This window comes from Leptinotarsa decemlineata, unplaced genomic scaffold (genome assembly GCF_025532065.1).
Source record: "Leptinotarsa decemlineata unplaced genomic scaffold, Ldec_3_MD MMD2_tig00026328_RagTag_RagTag, whole genome shotgun sequence".
NCBI lineage: Eukaryota > Metazoa > Arthropoda > Insecta > Coleoptera > Chrysomelidae > Leptinotarsa > Leptinotarsa decemlineata.
The window spans coordinates 31,987,408-32,006,868 of NW_027412688.1; the positions used below are offsets into that span (position 1 = coordinate 31,987,408).

Here is a 19,461-nt window from a genome sequence, read left to right on the forward strand (position 1 = left end):
TGCATTGTTTTTTGAAAATCTCGTAATAAAATACTATTAAATTAGTCAAAAAATAAAAAATTGACTGACAGAATTTATCAAGAAATTCAATATTATCTTAAATGCTCACTCAAGTCAGTGGTAGACTGAAAAAAAGGACCTGCAAATTTTGAAAAAAATGAAGTGACTACTTGTCAACCCATTACTTGAGTCTCTGAATTTATCACCTTTTTGAAACAATGAATTGGGTTTAATTTTAAGTTCATTTCAATTGTTCAATTTTCGATTTCTTGCTTAGTTTTTATTTTATTTTCATTTCAGGGTTTTTTTGTCTAATATAATTGTTATTCATTTTAATTTTCAATGTTATTTGTTCTTTCAGGGATTTTAAATCATATTAGAGAATATGGAAGTCCGAAGTAATGAAATTCAAAGATAACAATTGTCGACCATAGTTTATACATGACGTTTTGTGTTGGGAATACGAAACTTTATATAGAAGTTTGAGTCATCATTTGTTCATAAACATTGTTTGTGGAGCCTTCAAAAACAAATATTGCAGATTATTCAAGATAACAACTTTGTTCACGCTCATCTTTGAAATAATCAAATATTTATATTGATCATACACAGCACAGCAACCACCAATGAATTGATGAGGAACATTATGCAACATACATATTTATTCGATATCAGGGCTGCAAAAAGGACACTTCCATGAGCGGAAAAAATATTTTGCGTCACAGGATGTTCATTCTGTTTGTTGCTGATACCGGATTTAACATGTTAGTAGTTCTACAAATTCCTACAGCAAGCGTGGATCAGAATATAGAAAAGCTGAAACTTGCAAAATGATGGAGATGAACGCGTCCACTTTACGTCGATTTGGGCATGAGAAACATTTCTACAAAATAGGTCTCGAAATATATGAATGTTGACCAAATTCAAATTCAGATCTTCGCTCAACCACACTATGTTGTAAACATTTATCACAGGTCAAAGGGTTTATACCTACACAGGTATATACCTACAGCGTGACTCACGGTCGTTGGTAGGAAAAAGCAACGCAGGCTTTTTCTGAAAATTTAATTTCACATCTTACCTGTTCTATCGATCTGAAATATTTTCAGCATTGCAGCCTTGCCACTTGCATCAAAAAGTCCTAGCAACTTTATTTTTTAAATAGAACACCCCATAAATTGACACATTTGACATTGGCACATTGGAATTGCTCTTTTATTATAATTCTTTTTTGTTAATAATAATGTCCTATACCTATCTCTATCGGTTTTTGAGATAAGAAATAATTTATGCTAAATATGGTCCAAAACATAGCCCTAATTGAACTTCAGTACATCAATACTCTCAATTCATAAAAAGTTAATAATCTGTTAATATCATACAGGGCGTGCTATAATTATTATTATTTCCATTAGGCATAAAAGTGGTCAAAAGTGAACCCCCTGTATATTACTAGATAAATTGAAAGATGATGAAAAATGCTTCAAGATGATATATCATGACCCTATAAATCATAAGGTTTTCTTAATGAAGTCACTTTTCTTCTGGAAACATTTTTTTTAAGAATTTGGTTTTAGGTAGCCGTGGAAATATCAAGCTTATGCCAGTTTGGTTACTTTTATAAGAAATTAATAAATGGTTTTGGCAGTGACTCAAAAAATCGCCAAAAATGAATGCAAATATTAATTTGCATTCGTTTTCGTATATTAAACGAAGTTCTTATGAAATTATTTATTACACATGAACAAAGAGATCATATAATTGTCAGAAATTGCAGAAAATTCATCCAAATATATCCTGAATTAACACAAATGAACGAGCGGAAGTTTACAAAAGATTACAAAATAATTTCCTTAACTTTGGCTCAAAGTTACTTTTACTCGTAACTTTGACCTTCAACATTACCAAAACCTGTTACTTTAAATGAGGACAAAACTGTTAACGTTTTGGCATATCCAGAAGCTTTCATTCGCAGTGCAGAAAAATATTTGGGTGTATAACATGCTTCACTACAACAAATTTTGAAAAATCACGTGAAAAAGCACTTCGTTTGGAATGTGTGTATCCAAATATGAAAGCATTCGCTAGTTCATACACTAAAGTTTTACTTTTACTTCATCTTTCACTTTCAATTTGAAAAAGTATATACACTACCCTTTAAAATAAAAGAGTGGGTGAACATTACCATTGGTTTACATTGTGACAACTTTGTTGAATTGAAAGTAAAAGATGAAAGAAAAGTAAAAATTCAATGTATGAATAAACCATTTGTTGAGTAAGGAGAATTTTTTGACATCAAAATTTTGTTTGCTCTTATATGGTGTGCTAAGAATTTTCCAAATCATCCTTGTAGTTATCAATTGCATCATGGACTATTATTAAAAAAAAGTGGAAGTCTACCATATATTTTAATTACCGAATTTTCTGATCATCATACAAACTATCGTTTTGACAGAAGAAGGGTGGAAAATATGTAGTAAATTGGATTATTTTTTATATGGAATATTGAATGATATATAGATTATAAATGACGAATTAAATAAAATCTCGACAATCGCATTTTTTGCTAGATTATGAAAATGATGTCAGAATCCCCTTTTTTGGAATTTGACATTTCAGAATTGAATTATGAGGACATTCCAACATACTACTCAATTCAAAAAATAAGGTAAATTTTAATTTTTCTCAAAAAATATTTCTTCAATCATCAATTTCAATTTTTTCCCCTTCAGAGTAGTCCCTCTCGGATATAATACTCTTGTTTTAACGTTTTTCCCAATCTTCAAAACAGTTCTCATATGCACCTTTTGATATTCCCTTTGGTATGCTGCTCTTTATTGGTCTTATCAATCTTGGAAACTGAAAAAAGTCGCAGGGGCCAAATCTGATGAATACAGTGGCTGAGGCATGAATACGGTGTTGTTTTGGTCAAAAATTTAATGTACATAGCCCGCGAAATTTGAACAATAACCTTCTTTTTTGAATAGTCCAATTATGGCCATATAATCCAGACTTTTGGCCAGCTGGAGCTGCAGTGCAGATATTCACTTTCCCTAGGACAAATTTTCACGAAAGTCAACTACAACAGAAAGAAGATTGAATGATTTTTCGATTCAACAAGACCTGTGGGAGCTAATTCATTTAAATGCCCAGTCTCTATCAAATAAAATCAACTTACTTGACATTTTATGTGATGAAAAAAAACCGAACGTTTTGTGCATAACTGAGCATTGGTTAACAGAAGACCAACTAAATGTAACAATGATTCAGGGCTTTAGGAAGCATTCTCATTTTTGCAGACAAAATATAAATACACATGGCGGAAGTGACACCTATGTGAGAAATGATATTGCATTCCTCTGTAAAAAAATATATTACATAAAACCACTCTTTTACTGAACGCGTTCTAGAATGTTCAGCAATATCAATACAAAAACAACTAGCATAATAACAATTTATAGGCCACCGGATGGCGACATAAAACTGTTTTTCACTATACTGGACCAAATTCTACATTTTTCAAATGAGAAGTTCGAAAAAACCATAGTGTGCGGTGACCTAAACATCAAAATGGATAACAAGGTAAACAAAATAAACTACAAAAAACTCATAGACATTATGGAATGTTATCAGTTGAAGTCTATGGTAAATGAATACACCAGGGTTGTGACAACTACCAGAGGCACCAGCTGTTCATCAATTGATTATATAATGACAAATATATCAAATAAAGCTGAATGTAAGGTATTTGACCCGGGATTCTCTGACCATTATGCCCAAGAACTCACTTGGCAGACTTCAAATGATAACAACAAAATTAACGAAAATTACACCCAAAAACGAATAACAAACGAAAATACTATTTCCAACTTCAAACACCATTTCAATAAAGAACCACTGAATTTATCGACATCAGACGATATAAATATAGTCTACAAGTCGTTTTGGGATCACGTAAGATACTGCTTCGAGATCACACATCCGTCAACTGAATACAAATGATACAAAAAAAAATTTCATTATGTCTCCAGAATTGAAAAGTGAATTTAATGAACTAAAATACCTAAATTAGCTAAGAAAGCAGCTGGATAATGAGAATATCCATGATTACTATAAAAAAGCTAAAAAAACCTTAAATGAAAAGTTTGAATCAGAAAAGAAAATTTTTTACAGCAATCTTTTATTGAATGCTGAGAACCCTACAAAAAATTATGGGAGTTAGTGAATTTGAAACTAGACAAAAAGAAAGTTTTGCATAACGAAATCACCACCTGCTTAAATAACGAAATTATTGTAAATAAATGCCACATCGCAAACCTATTCGCAGATTACTTTGCAAACTCATTAAATGATAAATATGCTGATCAAATGCCTAGTGTCGAAAATTTCACATTACCGGAAACTAATAGTAACTCTTTCTTCTACGAACCATATGAACAGAACGAAGTAATGGACATCATTTCAAACCTGAAAAATAAAACCTCCTTAGGATATGACGAGCTACCAACAGTGTTTATCAAAGCCTGTCGGAATGAATTCAGTTTATATATCACTCAAATTATAAATATGACAATGAGAGTTGGTCATTTTCCAAATATTTTGAAAATATCAAAAACCACTCCAGTATATAAAAAGGGTGACCCTCAATAAATTGAAAATTATAGAGCAATCACGACATTGAGTCCAATAGCCAAAGTAATTGAAAGAGGAATTTATATACGCTTAACACATTTTTTGGAGAAATATAACATTCTCTCGGGTAGTCAACACGGGTTTAGAAAAGGGTTATCAACCCAAACTGCAACAACTGAGGTCACCCAGTATATATATAGCAGTCTTGATAATGGTGAATATGTTCTCGGTATATTCTTTGATTTAACGCGGGCTTTCGATACGCTGAACCCATACTCGAAAGAAAACTGGAACGTTTAGGATTTGCGGGGCCCTATTAAAGACTGGATAATTTCCTATGTAACGGAAAGGCAATTATATGTGAAAATTGGGAATGATCTCTCAAGCCAATATAATGTAGGTATTGGAACCCCTCAAGGGAGTATCTTAGGACCACTCTTATTTCTGTTGTACATAAATGACCTACCTGACTTCATTGAAGGGGGAAAAGTGTTTATGTATACAGGAATATTGTACTTTCAAAATAATTTATTGAATTGCTAATTTAAAATAAAATGATTTGCATAACATTAACAATGTGCTACTAAGTGTAATATGGCTTGCCATATCCAAGCACAGCTTGGCTACAAATGGTTAATAAAGAATCTGAATCTGAATCTATATAAAATTAGAATCCACTTCATAGCTGTATTTGTTAAGTGATGGCAGGGCTGTTGCCATGGGGGGAGCCTCCCCCCCTCCTTTTTCGACTTGGGAAAAAGTTGGGAAGTGAAGATAGAAAAAAATAATAGTAAAAAATGAATAAAAATTAAAAAAATGAAAATGAGAGAAAAGAAAGGGAGAGGTAATACGGAAAGGGAAAGAACCAGGACAAGGTTGGAATTTCCCAACATGTATAACTTGGAGATCCCGTACTTTGAAATTCTGAGTTGTTTGAAAACTTCAAAAAAGTTTAATTTCTCCCAAGTAAAAGAACAGTCCTGAACAGTCCACAAATTTTGAAGTGACAATTTTACAAAATTCTTAACTTTTCGCTGTTTATTCGACTTGGAAAAGTTAGAAAATTTCGGGCCGTAAAGAAATAATAGTAGAAAACAATGAGCACAATATTATTTAAGTGTTGTTTCCTTTCATTTGTATTGAATATTCCTATACATGGTGGAAGACCAAGGACCTTGGTCCAAAGTAGAATAATTACCATTATTATTTTTATAATTACCAAAATTTATTTTTCTTTGTGCATACCCTAACGGGCATAAGCATTCAGCCAATCTTTGGATAACTAAGTAAGAAAATTAACATATTATAGTAGTAAATAATCCCTCGGCTTTCATTTTTTCGAAAGTTGGGAAATTTTGCTGGTGAGGTTGGGAAAATTTGGATTCCCTCCCCCCCTGGTTTTTCTTTTCGCTACGGCCCTGAGTGATGGCACTGATGGCATATAATTTCAAATGTAGGGAAACTCCAAGAAATAACAATTCTAGTGACCCAAAACCCAGCGGTGTTGGTAAAAATTCTGAAAAGAAATTTGAAGTAATTCCGAGGGAGGGAAGCACCATACAAAACGTATGTATAAAATTAACACTGAGTAACCATCACGAAACAGAGTATATAATAGAGTTGAGGGAAATAACCGTGACACTGTAATAGCGCCAATGGAGCCCTTGGGAAACATAACCGCAAACTGTGGGGTTCGAGATTCAGCCCTGGCAATTATCAAGCAATACAAGCCCGGTTGACTACAGCGGGCGCCCTAATATCGAACATGATTGTGAAAATAGTGGCATTTGGTCACATCAAACTTTATGCGAAGTTTTACATTAACGACGTGCCATTTTTCTCTATGAATTATAATCGCAATGGGAGAGTTTTCCTTTTGTTGTTCGTTGGATTTTCGATTTAGCGCTGTTGAATTCCGGAACTAGTCTGGCAATACATCTTCGTCCTTCACTTTCGTTAGGACCATTCAAAAAGACCGTTGGGCCTACGGAATACGAGGTATGCTCAGAAAATAAAAAAATAATATCTGCACTTGTGGCGCTCCCTCCATTCGTACGCACACTTCTCAAACTTGGTCTTTGGGGCCGCCTTTAGCTCTTTCAACGATACGTTAATAATGTCAACAAAGCTTGTAAAAATAAAGTCTAGGTATTATTTTCCATATAATGACCTATTCAGCTTACATACTTTTCCATTCTCGCAATCCATACCATCTGGAACCTCCATATAAATATTTTCTTCCAGAAATCCATTCAAAAAGGCAGTTTTAACATCCATCTGGAACAATAGGTATCTGTATTGGACTCCTACTGACATAAGTAACCTAACTGTTGTTAATCTTGCAACAGGAGCATACGTTTCTTTGTATTCAATGTTTTCTTTCTGCTGAGAACCTCTTGCTACCAGTCTAGCTTTGTACATCTCTACGTGTCCATTTACATTTTTCTTCTGTTTGAACACCCATTTGTCTAATTCTTCTCTCACCCTTTGAGGTTCTCTTTATTCTTGAAAATAGGAAAAAGTCACAAAGAGTTATGTCTGGCGAATATTGAGGCCGAGGCATCGTTATAGCATTGTTTTTGGCCTAATATTCACGAATAAGCAATGAAGTGTTTCAGAAACGTAGTTCAATTATATCCGCAAACCAGTGTGTTTTGAGCCTCTCTTGAAATAGTTTAACCATCTTTATTGAATTTTTAATTAATATTTTGACATTTCAGAGAAGTGATTTATGTAGTTGTTGTTGTTCACTAATATATCCATCTGTGTTGGGTTGGGTGAATACTTTTTTGAATTATGTGAATTTTCAAAGGCGCTTTTACTTTCCCGCCTAAATGAAGCAAGCTCTCTGACTTTTTGAAACTGGTTTGAATTTTTAAACTTGGTTTTCGATGTTTTACCTTGATCTATCTTCTGGAGAGATAATATATTCATGTTATGCCTTGCTTGTATGGTTTTCTCTTTGTCTCACTTTTGTGTATGTTTTGCTATATATTTTAGCTAAATAGATTTTTAATATTTACTTTGAAATTTATAACCTTAGTTTTTTTCTCAACACAAAGATTCATGAACTACTCACTTACCAATGTATACTAGGTAAATTATTTTTTTATATTTCTCTTTAATACATGTCAATGCTATCCCCTAGGTTAAGTTGTAAAACAGCCTGTGCCTTTCATTGATTTTTGTATCTACTTCTTCTTTATAAACAATGTATGTCAATGAATAAATCCCATCATTTATTATTATTATTATTATGTTTCACCGTAGTGTGCGCTGGCCAGGCCCTATCCCCCGAAGCCCCAATACATTCGGGAGGGCGCGCCAGCATTATCAACCAATGACCACTACCCACACCGTGGGGTAAGTGATCATTGGGTCCGAGAACCATGTGCCCTGAGCAAGCGCAGTGAGCCAAGAATGACAGTCTTCTGCATCTGTGCGGCTAAGATTTCTGCCTTAGTGCGGCAAGCCGGTATGATTTTAAGATTCGAGAGTAGAGAGGACATCATTCCACCAAGGAGTCCAATAATCAGAACAACCATCTTGACAGAGTGATCTGGATAGACGATATTCTGACGATATTCGTCTCGCCAGGAGCTGAAAACTCCACGACAAATATCGTTTTGCTCTGGTGGTCAGGAAGGACTACATTAGGCTTATGAGCTTGTATGAGCCTGAGGGTGGGGAACGAATAGTTTCAATAAATTCGACACTTCTTGTTCCCCATAACGGATTCAATGTCCCCCGGAGGGTAGAGCAACACCGGTGTCTTGTCAATACCGTAAGCGTGCCGTAGATGATAATATAGTACTCTTAGGTCCGCGTTATGTCGATGAATATAGGCCGAGACATTAGGGTTTCGGGCGCCTCGCGGCAGGCCCTGCACCTTGTATCAGGAACCTCTTTACCCATCACGCGACTGCGGTAGACTAAGGTGTTGAAGACACTATCCTGACAAGTCATGATGAACCCCCCAGTTTCCGACCTCAGCCCACTCGACCTGATTATTATTTGTATGAAGAGAAACGTGTGTGTTGACGGTTCATATGAAATGGCTGAAATGGTGGAGACAAATTTCCTAATTTTCATCATATTTATTCAGGACTTTCGTTCATCTACCTACATACTCTTTCAATCTTCAAATAGTTTCCACTATACAACTTCAAGGTGACTTCTTCGCGAAAAATAATGAAAATAATGTCACATCATCAAGATTTTTTTGCTCGCACAAGTCACATTGCGGGACGTATAGTATTGATTCTTAGTCGCTCATATTTGAATCGAGAAAAATTGATAATTGATAAAGTCTTCAATAATTAACTGTAAGAAACAATATAACAGCGACAAAATAAACTATTATATTAATGACAACTAAGAGAAACACTGTATTTGTCTCTATTAGTTCACAATTTAGACACCAGAGAGAGTATCGCACCAGAAAAAACAAAACAAATAGGTGAGTTGTGAATCTTATTCTGATGACCGGTCATAAAATTACAAGTCGTGGCCTGGTTTTTACGAATATTAATGTAACTAAATAGTGAAAGTGTATCAAACTATGTTATTAGAAATGGGGAATGTTCCTCAATTTGAGTTATTACAGCAAATGCAAGTTTGAACAAAATAAAGTTGAGTTTAATTCCTGAGCTTTTCACATTCACTTCGAAAAGTATTCAAATTGATGTTTCAAATGTTGGGTTTTAATTTTTAAAGGGATTTGTTTCTAATTCACATATTGGCAACAGCGCTTATATCAAGTTGAAATAATTTATACGTACCTAGATATTCTACTTTAAAAAAGGAAAATTATCTTTATGAATCAACAATTAAGGCAAAACATAAATTATAGTTCAATACCACCTCCACAAGCCACATAAACAGCAGTTGTTTTGTTATTTATTTATATAGAGAAAGATAGGTTAGGTGCACAAAATGTCGTATGTCGCCGAATGTCTCGGAACTCGGAACATAAGTAAGCAGAACAGCACGTCTCTGAAATATGTCATCTTTGTTTGTCTCATACAGGTAACAGATTCATTGTCCTTTATTAGCTATAACTGATGTTGCCAAATGGTGAAATAGAAACGAATCCCTTTAAATGTTGAATGCATTATTTCATTCCTCTATTTTAAATATTTAAATATTTTTTTAAAGAAAAATGAAAAATGAAAATGACTTCGTCAGGAAGAACGTTCCCCATCGAACTCATTCAACTTCATATTGTCTATAACATATGTATACAGAGTGTGATTTAATAAAGAAATCCTACTTTCCACAACTTTTTAAATGCTATACATAATTGATTCTTCACACCCACAACTTGTAGAATTGACAAATTGACACGTACAGTTTCGTTTTCAAAAGCAAGATCCCATTTATCTCTCCAAGTCAAATACTACGCTCGTTTTAATAAGCTTAACATTCATAATACCCTTAGCGTAACAAATACGAGCCGGTCGGTACAATTCTGAAGACTCGTGGCGAAAAGCTTTTTGTTCACTTCCAACAGTCCCATGTTCATCTGTGTTGACAAGCATGTCCAAATAATGGTAATTTGTCACCAAAACCTGCTACCGAACAGTCATGTAGGTAGATTATTTCAGATAAATAGAAATGACTCTCTAAAAATATTGGACAAGGGCAATAGTTTCTTTATCGATACTTTAAGCATTACAAAGGGATTTTTTTCTTGGAAAGGTGAAATATTGCTTATCAATGAATTTTATTCAACAAAGACTAATAAAGGTGTATGCATATTCTTGCATTACTAATGCTTTTGTTTAATAATATTAAAATGTTAAATAAAATGTAATATCAGTTAAAATTTTAAAATAGGGGGATTTTTTATGATAGCACATAACTAAATTATTAATTTTGTTTATGATCAACCAGCAATCATCATAAGAAATTGGTAGTTGAACGATATTGGAAATCTAAATGTGAATTTGTGTCAACTCGATGAAGATAAATCGAAACAAAAGTAATCGAGAACAGTTTTGGTCTGGGATATAAAAGCTCCACAAGTATATCAATCATGTCGTCGAGAGAGGATAGAATAGCATTAACAATATGCAAGAAAGCACTAATAAGAATTGAGAATAATTGTTTAATCGTCATCCATTATAAATTTTTCTTCTCCATGTGTTTACTATTGTTATGTTGTTCTTCTTTTATTGAAGAATTTTTATATAATTAGCTGATGATTAATCTATATCGGTTCGAAACATGTACTGATTGATGGTTTTACCGTTCTAATATCTGAGGGTGATAATGAATTGTGGAGACGACTTTGAGTTCTGACCCAGAGTTTGCAACATTACTGCAATAAAATTGAAACATATCTCAAGAAAGCAAAGAAAAGTTTTAAACCTACGATGAAGAGAACATTCACTGATAAGTATTGTCAAACGTCCATAAAATATACTCAAAAATCCACTTAGAATTTGGATTATAAACATTTTGAAACAGTATTATAGAACTGTTTCAATTGAAAAGGGTATATTTTTTAAAAGAGTTGTTTGAGAGAACATATTTTTGACTTTCTACTTCTCCATCTTTATACAAAAACCTTTTTTTGCAGTATTAGATCTCTTTTACAGTACCAATACCAATAAAGACGGTATAGTATTTGACAACTGAAATATTCAAGTTTAAAAACGGGTACACCTACAATTGTAATTCAAATAATGAAACATCCAGCTGTCGGCCTCTTACGAACGACAACCCTCGAAAGTCGAAACTTGTGCGAGCTAAGGATTAACCAGGTCTTACCTTATGACATGCGATTTCTAGCATGGTTGATACATTCATGATGCGACTCGAAGGGCCAATGAATTCATTGAAATTCAACACATAGAACCCCTGACCAGTTTCTTCTCAGGCTAATTTAATAAATCTCCAAGAATAACTTATATTGCGTCTGTAGATCTGAAGCCTATTGTAATCTTGCACTTCTGATCAGGGAACACCATTCGTAGTAGCCTCACAAACCACTTAAAGACACTCCAAAAATTCTGTTTACCGTTGTAAGAGGCCGTTGTAAATGCGTCACTCAAAACTGACATTTTTATTATTATACATATTGTTTAAACAAAATAAATCATTTCGTCCCCGCTTCAAAAGATTTCTGATTTCAAATGATATGGAAAGACAAAAAATTTAAAAAAAAACATCAAGATGGCAGCTGTTTTCAAAGACTTTCGAGAAAAAGACCGCGTTGATTCGACTTTACCGAAGGAGAGCAAATAATTGACTCACGCGGTATAAAAAATTTCATTTTCGAAGTAGCATTTACATGTTTCAAATAATGTTTCCGACATTTTTCAAAAGTCTATCATTGGGAAATTTCGTTACATCGGCCGATATATCTAACATAAAGTTTGATAAGAGCCGATACGGTTGATTAGAGTGGGATTAGCGAGTCGGCAAGATGACAGAGGGCGGCGTATTTATTCATGATAAGGAACATTTTCACGCACCTGACAACACATGTATTGTCCTAATACCTGAACAGGACTCGGTACTGTTCTATTCTCCTTCCCAACATTTTGTTTAACATGGGATTATATATCTTCACATCCGACAGAAAGTAAAGATAGGACCTTTAGACGTAAAACACGGTTTATCGCCTGATTCAAGGGAGGAAATACGTTAGATTCCGTTTTTAATCCCAATTTATACGGTGCTCATGTTTTTTCTCTGTCCTTCCAGGAATCATTAGTCTTGGTTTCAATATCATTATTAAATAGAGAATATCAAAAATATTTCTTTACTAAATAAAATTTTTAAAAAACAGGAAGATTTGTCATTAAAATGCCCGCACTATTAAACATTAATTAATTTTAAAATCTATACAAGTGTAGAAGGCTCGGAATACGAGGACTATTCAAAAAATAAAGTAAATTTTCAAATTTCGCCTGCTACGTACATTCGTATAACTATTTTCGTATAACGGTGATTGTACTTTGAACATGAAGCGTCTGGCAGCGAAATTTGTTCCAAATTTGCTGAATTTTGACAAAAAAAATCGTCGTATGAGCATCGCTTAGGAATTGTTACGAATCATGGGTATATGGTTATGACATCGAAACCATAGTCCAATCCTCCCAATGGAATATCCCAGGAGAGTTTTCGGCACATGGTCGTACTGCCAATAAGGAGTATTATCTTGAAGTTATGAGCGCACCTTGCGAGAAGCTATACGAAGGAAACGTCCAGTATGGTGGAAAAACCATTAATGGCCTTTGCATCACGATGATGTATCTGCTCAGTCGTCATTGCTTGTTTGTCATTTTTTGGCCAAGAACAACACCGTAATCATACCTAAGCCACCGTATTCACCAGATTTGCCCCCTTGCGATTTTTGCCAGTTCCCAAGTTTTGAGAGCCCCATGAAACGACGGCGTTTTGCGAGATAAAATCGGAATAACTGAAAGAACCCAAGGATATGCCAAAAGTGCAGTTCAGAACTACTTCGAGAATTGGAAAAAACGCTGGCATAAGTATATTATACCTTTAGGGGCACTATTCTGAAGGGGACAAAATATAAATTGATGAATAAATAAATATTTTTTGAGAAAAATTTAAATTCACCTTATTGTTTGCTCGATATCGTGTTCGGAGAGATTGGAAAAGTCCAACCTCACACACAAGTCAATAGAAATATTCTCGGACAGTCAAGCGGCCTTGGAAGCTCCTGGTTCCTGGCTCCTACCGAGCAACGTCTAAATTGGTAGCAAATTGCCCAAAACGACTCTCCTCGATAGGAAGACTTAACAGATTGTCTCTGGTCTGGATTCCTGGCCATACTGGCCTGGAAGGCAATGAGGCTACTGACTCCCTTGTAAAGGAGGGTGCTGCAAGGAGCTTCATCGGTCCAGAACCTGTCATTGTCATCGCTTTGGGCTTTGGCAAACAAACATTGAACACCTGGATGGCAAGAAGATTTATGGACTTCTGGCAGAATCTTCCAGGATTGGCTCACTCCTGGCTCACCCTTCGAAGCTTGATACCAAACAGTTGTTGGACTACAGTAGGGATGAACTACGATGTCTAACAGGCCTTGTTACAGGTCACTGCCATTTGAATCATCATATGCAGAGACTTGAACTGTCGGAAGACAGTATGTGTCACCTCTGTTTGGAAAATGATGAAACAGCAGAGCATATACTTTGTACTCTTACCATCTGACGTGAAAGACCACTCACCATACAAACTAATTGGCTTCGTTAAGAAGCTGGGTTTATTTGGCAAAGTGTGAATAGGTGTGAGCCACAATAAACCCTTGCGAGTTGCGGTGGAGGGTCGAATAGACCCACTTACTTTAGACCTAACCTAAACTAACCTAGCATTTGCTCAGACCTTGTATAGTTGTGTAAAAAAAGTAAAACTTATATTTGTTTTGGTTGGTGTCCGGGCTTTGCCTTGGTCTTCTTTGGTTATAATATACAAACGTTTCGACTGCAGCTGCAGCAGTCATCTTCAGTGGCATAGTCGAAGTACTCTTCTTGACATGTCAACTGAAACTGAAGCTCTCATTACTTTCGTGTCATTTGTAGTGCTGATTTCTTGCGCGCTTTCTGTAATGGCGGGTCCGCGCTTACTTCCCGCGCGGTTGACTTGGCTTTTCGTTTTGGCGCTTTTCAATGCTGGTGTGCCAGATCTTTGGCAGATATGTTCTCTCGTCTTTTCTGTTGAAGTTCTCTTGGTGTTTGTGTATTTCTATGGCTTCTAAATACATTCTTGTTCTTGTTATTCATTGTTGTTGAATAAAGGCTTTTGGGTATTTTCGACGTTGCTAGCCGGTATTTTTGACGTCGCTATTTTTGTTTATTTATTCATTTATTTGTGTGAAAAAAGTTAAACTTATATAACATCATTATATTTCCTTTGAAAATTACATTAAAGTTCCATGAATTCCTGAATCCTCTTCCCCAGAACCCAATTATAATTGCTATGTCAACTAGCATTCCATTTTTGAGAAACTTCAGCAGCGCATCTACCCATCAATGTCTTGTGTTTTCATTATTAGCCTCTTTCAATAAGGTTTTCTACTCTGTCACTCCCCTGCTTTGAGATTTTGAATACTTACTTTCACTTTCACTCTCCATTATCATTTTGAAAGAATGGCTACACGAAAAACGTGTTTCGTGTAGGTGCGAAGATAGAGGACATCAGTAGGAAATCATTCTACGACTAGGAATTTTCCCTACGTTTTTTTTGTTTCGATCGTCAGAGGTACTAGAGTTAGCCATTCGTTGATTTTTTTAACAAAGGAGACTCTCTCCTATACTGTGATAAGCAAGTGTGAGACCAATGAGTCCAGTAGATTTGCCTCTTCTCTTCATCTTACAGTTCTTTTTAATACCTGTTTTTCCGATTCATGAAGCTTTTTCCTGAACAGGTCCATCAGTTTACACAATTGCTGTTAGCTGTTTAATTCGATTCCAAGAGTTTTCCATATCATATCGTCTATAGATTCAGGTACCCAGTTGATAATGCATTTTCCACCCTTCCACCCCTTTTTCCCCGATTACTGAAAAACTGAACATAACCATCGACCAACACAATGGGGAATATTCCTCAATTTGGGTTATTACAGCAAATTCAAGTTTGAACAAAATAAAGTTGAGTTTAATTCATGAGTTTTTCAAATTCACTTCGAAAAGTATTCAAATTGATGTTTCAAATGTTGGGTTTTAATTTTTAAAGGGATTTGTTTCTAATTCACATATTGGCAACAGCACCTATATCAAGTTGAAATAATTTATGCGTACCTAGATATTCTACTTTAAAGAAGGAAAATTATCTTTATAAATCAACAATTAAGGCAAAATATAAATTATAGTTCAATACCACCTCCACAAGCCACATAAACAACAGTTGTTTTGTTATTTATTTATATAGAGGAAGATAGGTTAGGTGCACAAAATGTCGTATGTCGCAGAATGTCTCGGAACTCGGAACATAAGTAAGCAGAACAGCACGCCTCTGAAATATGTCATCTTTGTTTGTCTCATACAGGTAACAGATTCATTGTCCTTTATTAGCTATAGCCGATGTTGCCAAATGGTGAAATAGAAACGAATCCCTTTAAATGTTGAATGCATTATTTCATTCTTCTTTTTCAAGTATTTAAAAAAAAATTTAAAGAAAAAGGTTGACATGATAAGTTTAAAATGCGTTGTTTTAGAGCTCTTTTATGAAATCTACTTGATTTTCGTTAGTTTCGTAACTTTTTTGTTTCATGAGGTTTAGAGACAGCAACCGTAGTTCTCTACTGAAATTCATCTTTATTTTCGTAAATGCTTCAGTTTGGCGCCAAAGAAATTGGTTTTTAGAATTCTCATGACGGATACCAACTTTTGTTTTCAAAACCTTGAGAAAAGTACCTAAGTTAAAAACGTGTAGATCAAGCACAGACCTTGGATGACCAGGGATGAACTGGTAGAAAAAATCCATCCGCAACCACTGATATATGAACATTAAAGGGTCCTAATGTAAAATTTTACTTACACTTAAACTACATTTAGAATAAAAAGTGTGAAATGATGTCTAGAAAACCCAAGTTTCCTTCACAAAAAATGTTGCTCATTGAATTCTCTTTTGTTTCAGGCAAGACGAGGACGAAAGACAAGTATCGAGTGGTTTACACGGATCACCAGCGAATAGAGTTGGAGAAGGAATTCACATTCGTTAATAAATACATAACGATAAGAAGAAAATCAGAACTGGCTGCAAACCTTGGTCTCAGTGAAAGACAGATAAAAATTTGGTTCCAAAACAGGAGAGCCAAGGAAAGGAAGCAAAGCAAAAAGCGTGCCGAAGAAAAATCCCAACTCGAAATCAACCCTTACCAACAAAACCTTCAACACATGGACATGCTCGCCCAACACGTCCCAAATCCAGCAGTTGTGATGCCCACTCCTTCTATTGAGATGCATAGGTACATGGACAACCAAGTGATGAAACATGAGAATAGTGCTTCATAGTTGGTGACGAGTTAGGAAATGGAGCAGCTTTATTGATTTTTAGCTCGAGGGTGAAACCTAAATTTTATGAAATCATTCAGGTTTTTGTTTTGTATAGTCAAACGTTTTTAGAAGCCTACTTCATTGAATGATGGACAATCTGAGGACGATATTCAGTTGTTCGAGTTGAGAAACCTTCGAATGTACATAAAATAATTTATATTTGTAGAAATACGTCCGTGTTGTATTTTCTATAGCAATTTGAAAGAATCAAGAGATAGTTTTGCAGTGAAAATCATATGCAATACAATGAAGACATCATTACTTTCATTTGAATTCAATTTCAAGTATGCAAGTTGATGAAAACAATCTGATTGCCTGACTCTCCTTTTCTCTATTAAAAGTAGGGATTTTCAAAACTGGTTAAAGTTTCTGTCAGTCAAATATTCAGAAACATAATACGTTTCTGAATATTTCATAGTGTCCATAGCTCTTTGTCCAAGTTTCTACTGATATAACTTTATCTTTTCATCTCTGATAATCATCTCAGTTAGTGCAAATCTTCATATTATCTACGTCATCTATCCTCCGTTTGTAAATATCAAGATATAGCTTGGGGATTGAGTTTTCAATGCTTTAGACTCGTTTTATTAATAGAAATTTGTGATCTTACAGATGAGAAACTTGTAGATCTGTCCCTTTCCGTTACAGTCTCGACAATTTCACTGACCTAACCAAACCAGAGTTGTTTGTTCCTTTGAAAATCTTAGTGAATATCTCTTAAACATTTATATATCAGAAAATATATAGGAGTACACTTATTGCGTACTTTCTGTTCACCTCGTTTTGGTATGAATCGCAGCTGATTCTGACATAATCATTCAGACCATTATTCACTGCTGAACTATCGCTTATAATTTATTTCAAATTTATCATCGTTCTGCAGGTTGGAGACCTGTAAGAAAAAATATCGTTAGGGATGGACAACTGAACGAACATACATTTTTTTCAGTTGTATTTTTGGAAAATAATCAGAAGTCCGATTTTTCTAGAAACAGCTCGCAAGCACGTAAGCAACCCTGTTTAGTCAAGTCTTATTTATTTTCCACAAAGCTGGAGCATGTTTTTATCGTGATAAGTTGTATACATCCTCCCGTCCAAATTAAGATGAATTTATGCAGTCAATTAGTAAGTGAAAATTATCAATTAACAAGAATAATGTAATAAAACTGATAACAGTTATAGACTCAAGCTCATAAGCCTCGGAATTTCTGAGAAATGTGAGAACCTAATCTATTTTAAATGGAGTGGGGTGAATCAGAAATTGACTGATAACATTTTACAAAAGAACTACATCAGTTTTATTTTCAACTCTGATATTATAATAACCTCTCAGATGAATCAAACATTAGACTGCCACGAATGACAAAAACCAACCCTAATGAACATCAATATTGTGAAAAAAAAATTCAGTTATTCATTATTGTTTTCGAACGGACAAACCCGGGATCATCTGCCTACTGGAATGGATACTTTCAAAAAGTTATGTTTTCCGAACTTCTATTTGTTATAGGAATGTAGGCTTCCAGTGCTGGTGTCAATATTTTGATTAGCTTCCGGGTTTTGCCGTTATCCTTCTTTGGTTATAATCCCCAAACGTTTCAACTACAACTGCGGCAGTCATCATCAGTGGCGTGGTCGAAGTACTCTTCTTGACGTGTCAACTGAAACTACTTTTCACTTGTTAATTGATAGTTCTCAATTTTTATGCCTACTTTATTCCTTTGTTTCAAACCTGGCTACTTTCTAATTGAGTCTGCTAAATTCACTATCAAAAGTGCAATTTTTATTTCGTGCAATGATAAACTCTAAAAGAGAATAAATTAGTTAGCTCTGTATATGTTCAAAATTCTATTATTGTAATATAGGTATGATTGATTTTACGAATTTTGTGTATAAAAAACTTATAATAATAAAAATTTTGTTTTTTAACGTTTATGTCTCGTTATTTCCAAGAGGGTCAACCAAAAATGGATAATAATATCAATTTTACACTGTTTGATACACGTTTTGATAGTGAGAACTAAATCAGTTTTTGAAATAATTACAGGGATGGGCTGTTGGTTAATTCTATCATTTTTTTAAAGAGGTATAAAAGTAGCATTTCAATTCAGGGGAGATGAAGTTATACAGGGTGTAATAAAAGGTAGGTCATAAATTGAACCCACATATTAGGGGGTCAAAAATAAATCGATTGGATATAACTTAACTCAATGCAAATTTGCACACAAAAAAGTTACAGCCCTTAGAAAGAAAAAAATGAAAATCGATCTTTTCCAATATTTCATGAAGTATTTAATATTTTGTAATAAAAATGGATCCATAGCTTAAAAATATGTCAATTATTTTTTTTAAGGACAAAACACAAGCACTATAGTAAAATCCTTAAGGCGCTCTCAGAGCGGTGCCTGTACGAAAGTAGCGATTCACATTGGATTTGAAACGCTGAAGATTAAATCCATTTAGAAAATCGCTCTCAAGAAGTTTATTCTATATAAACGCAGTTCTTCAGATGGGAGAGTTCTTAAACAGTGAAGTTCGAGGTGTACTGAGTTGAACCTCAAAACGATGAGCAGCCGCTCCGTCGCGTATTTCTGATTTGAACCGCTCTTGGTGGAATCAAATGTGCCAAGTCACTTGAACACTTCCCGTGAAAGTATCTATAGAAGAGAGACAAATCCCCAACCTTTCTTCGATGTTCCAGGCTATCAAGGTTACACGTGATGTTCGCGTCTCCAATCAGGCGGGTGGCTCTTTTCTGGATGGAATCCAGCAACTTCAGGATATGTTTTGGGAC

The 19,461-nt window shown here is 34.7% G+C and overlaps 1 protein-coding gene across 1 annotated transcript in view; it reads left to right on the top strand.

Moving 5' to 3' along the window:
• Cad (caudal) overlaps window positions 1-18,596 on the top strand; it is a 39,277-nt gene extending 20,681 nt beyond the window's left edge. Inside the window, exon 2 of the mRNA XM_023157893.2 lies at window positions 16,249-18,596. Coding sequence (XP_023013661.2) covers window positions 16,249-16,625 — 377 coding nt within the window. The 3' untranslated portion in view covers window positions 16,626-18,596. The remainder of the gene's footprint in view (window positions 1-16,248) is intronic.
• The last annotated feature ends 865 nt before the right edge of the window (window positions 18,597-19,461 follow it).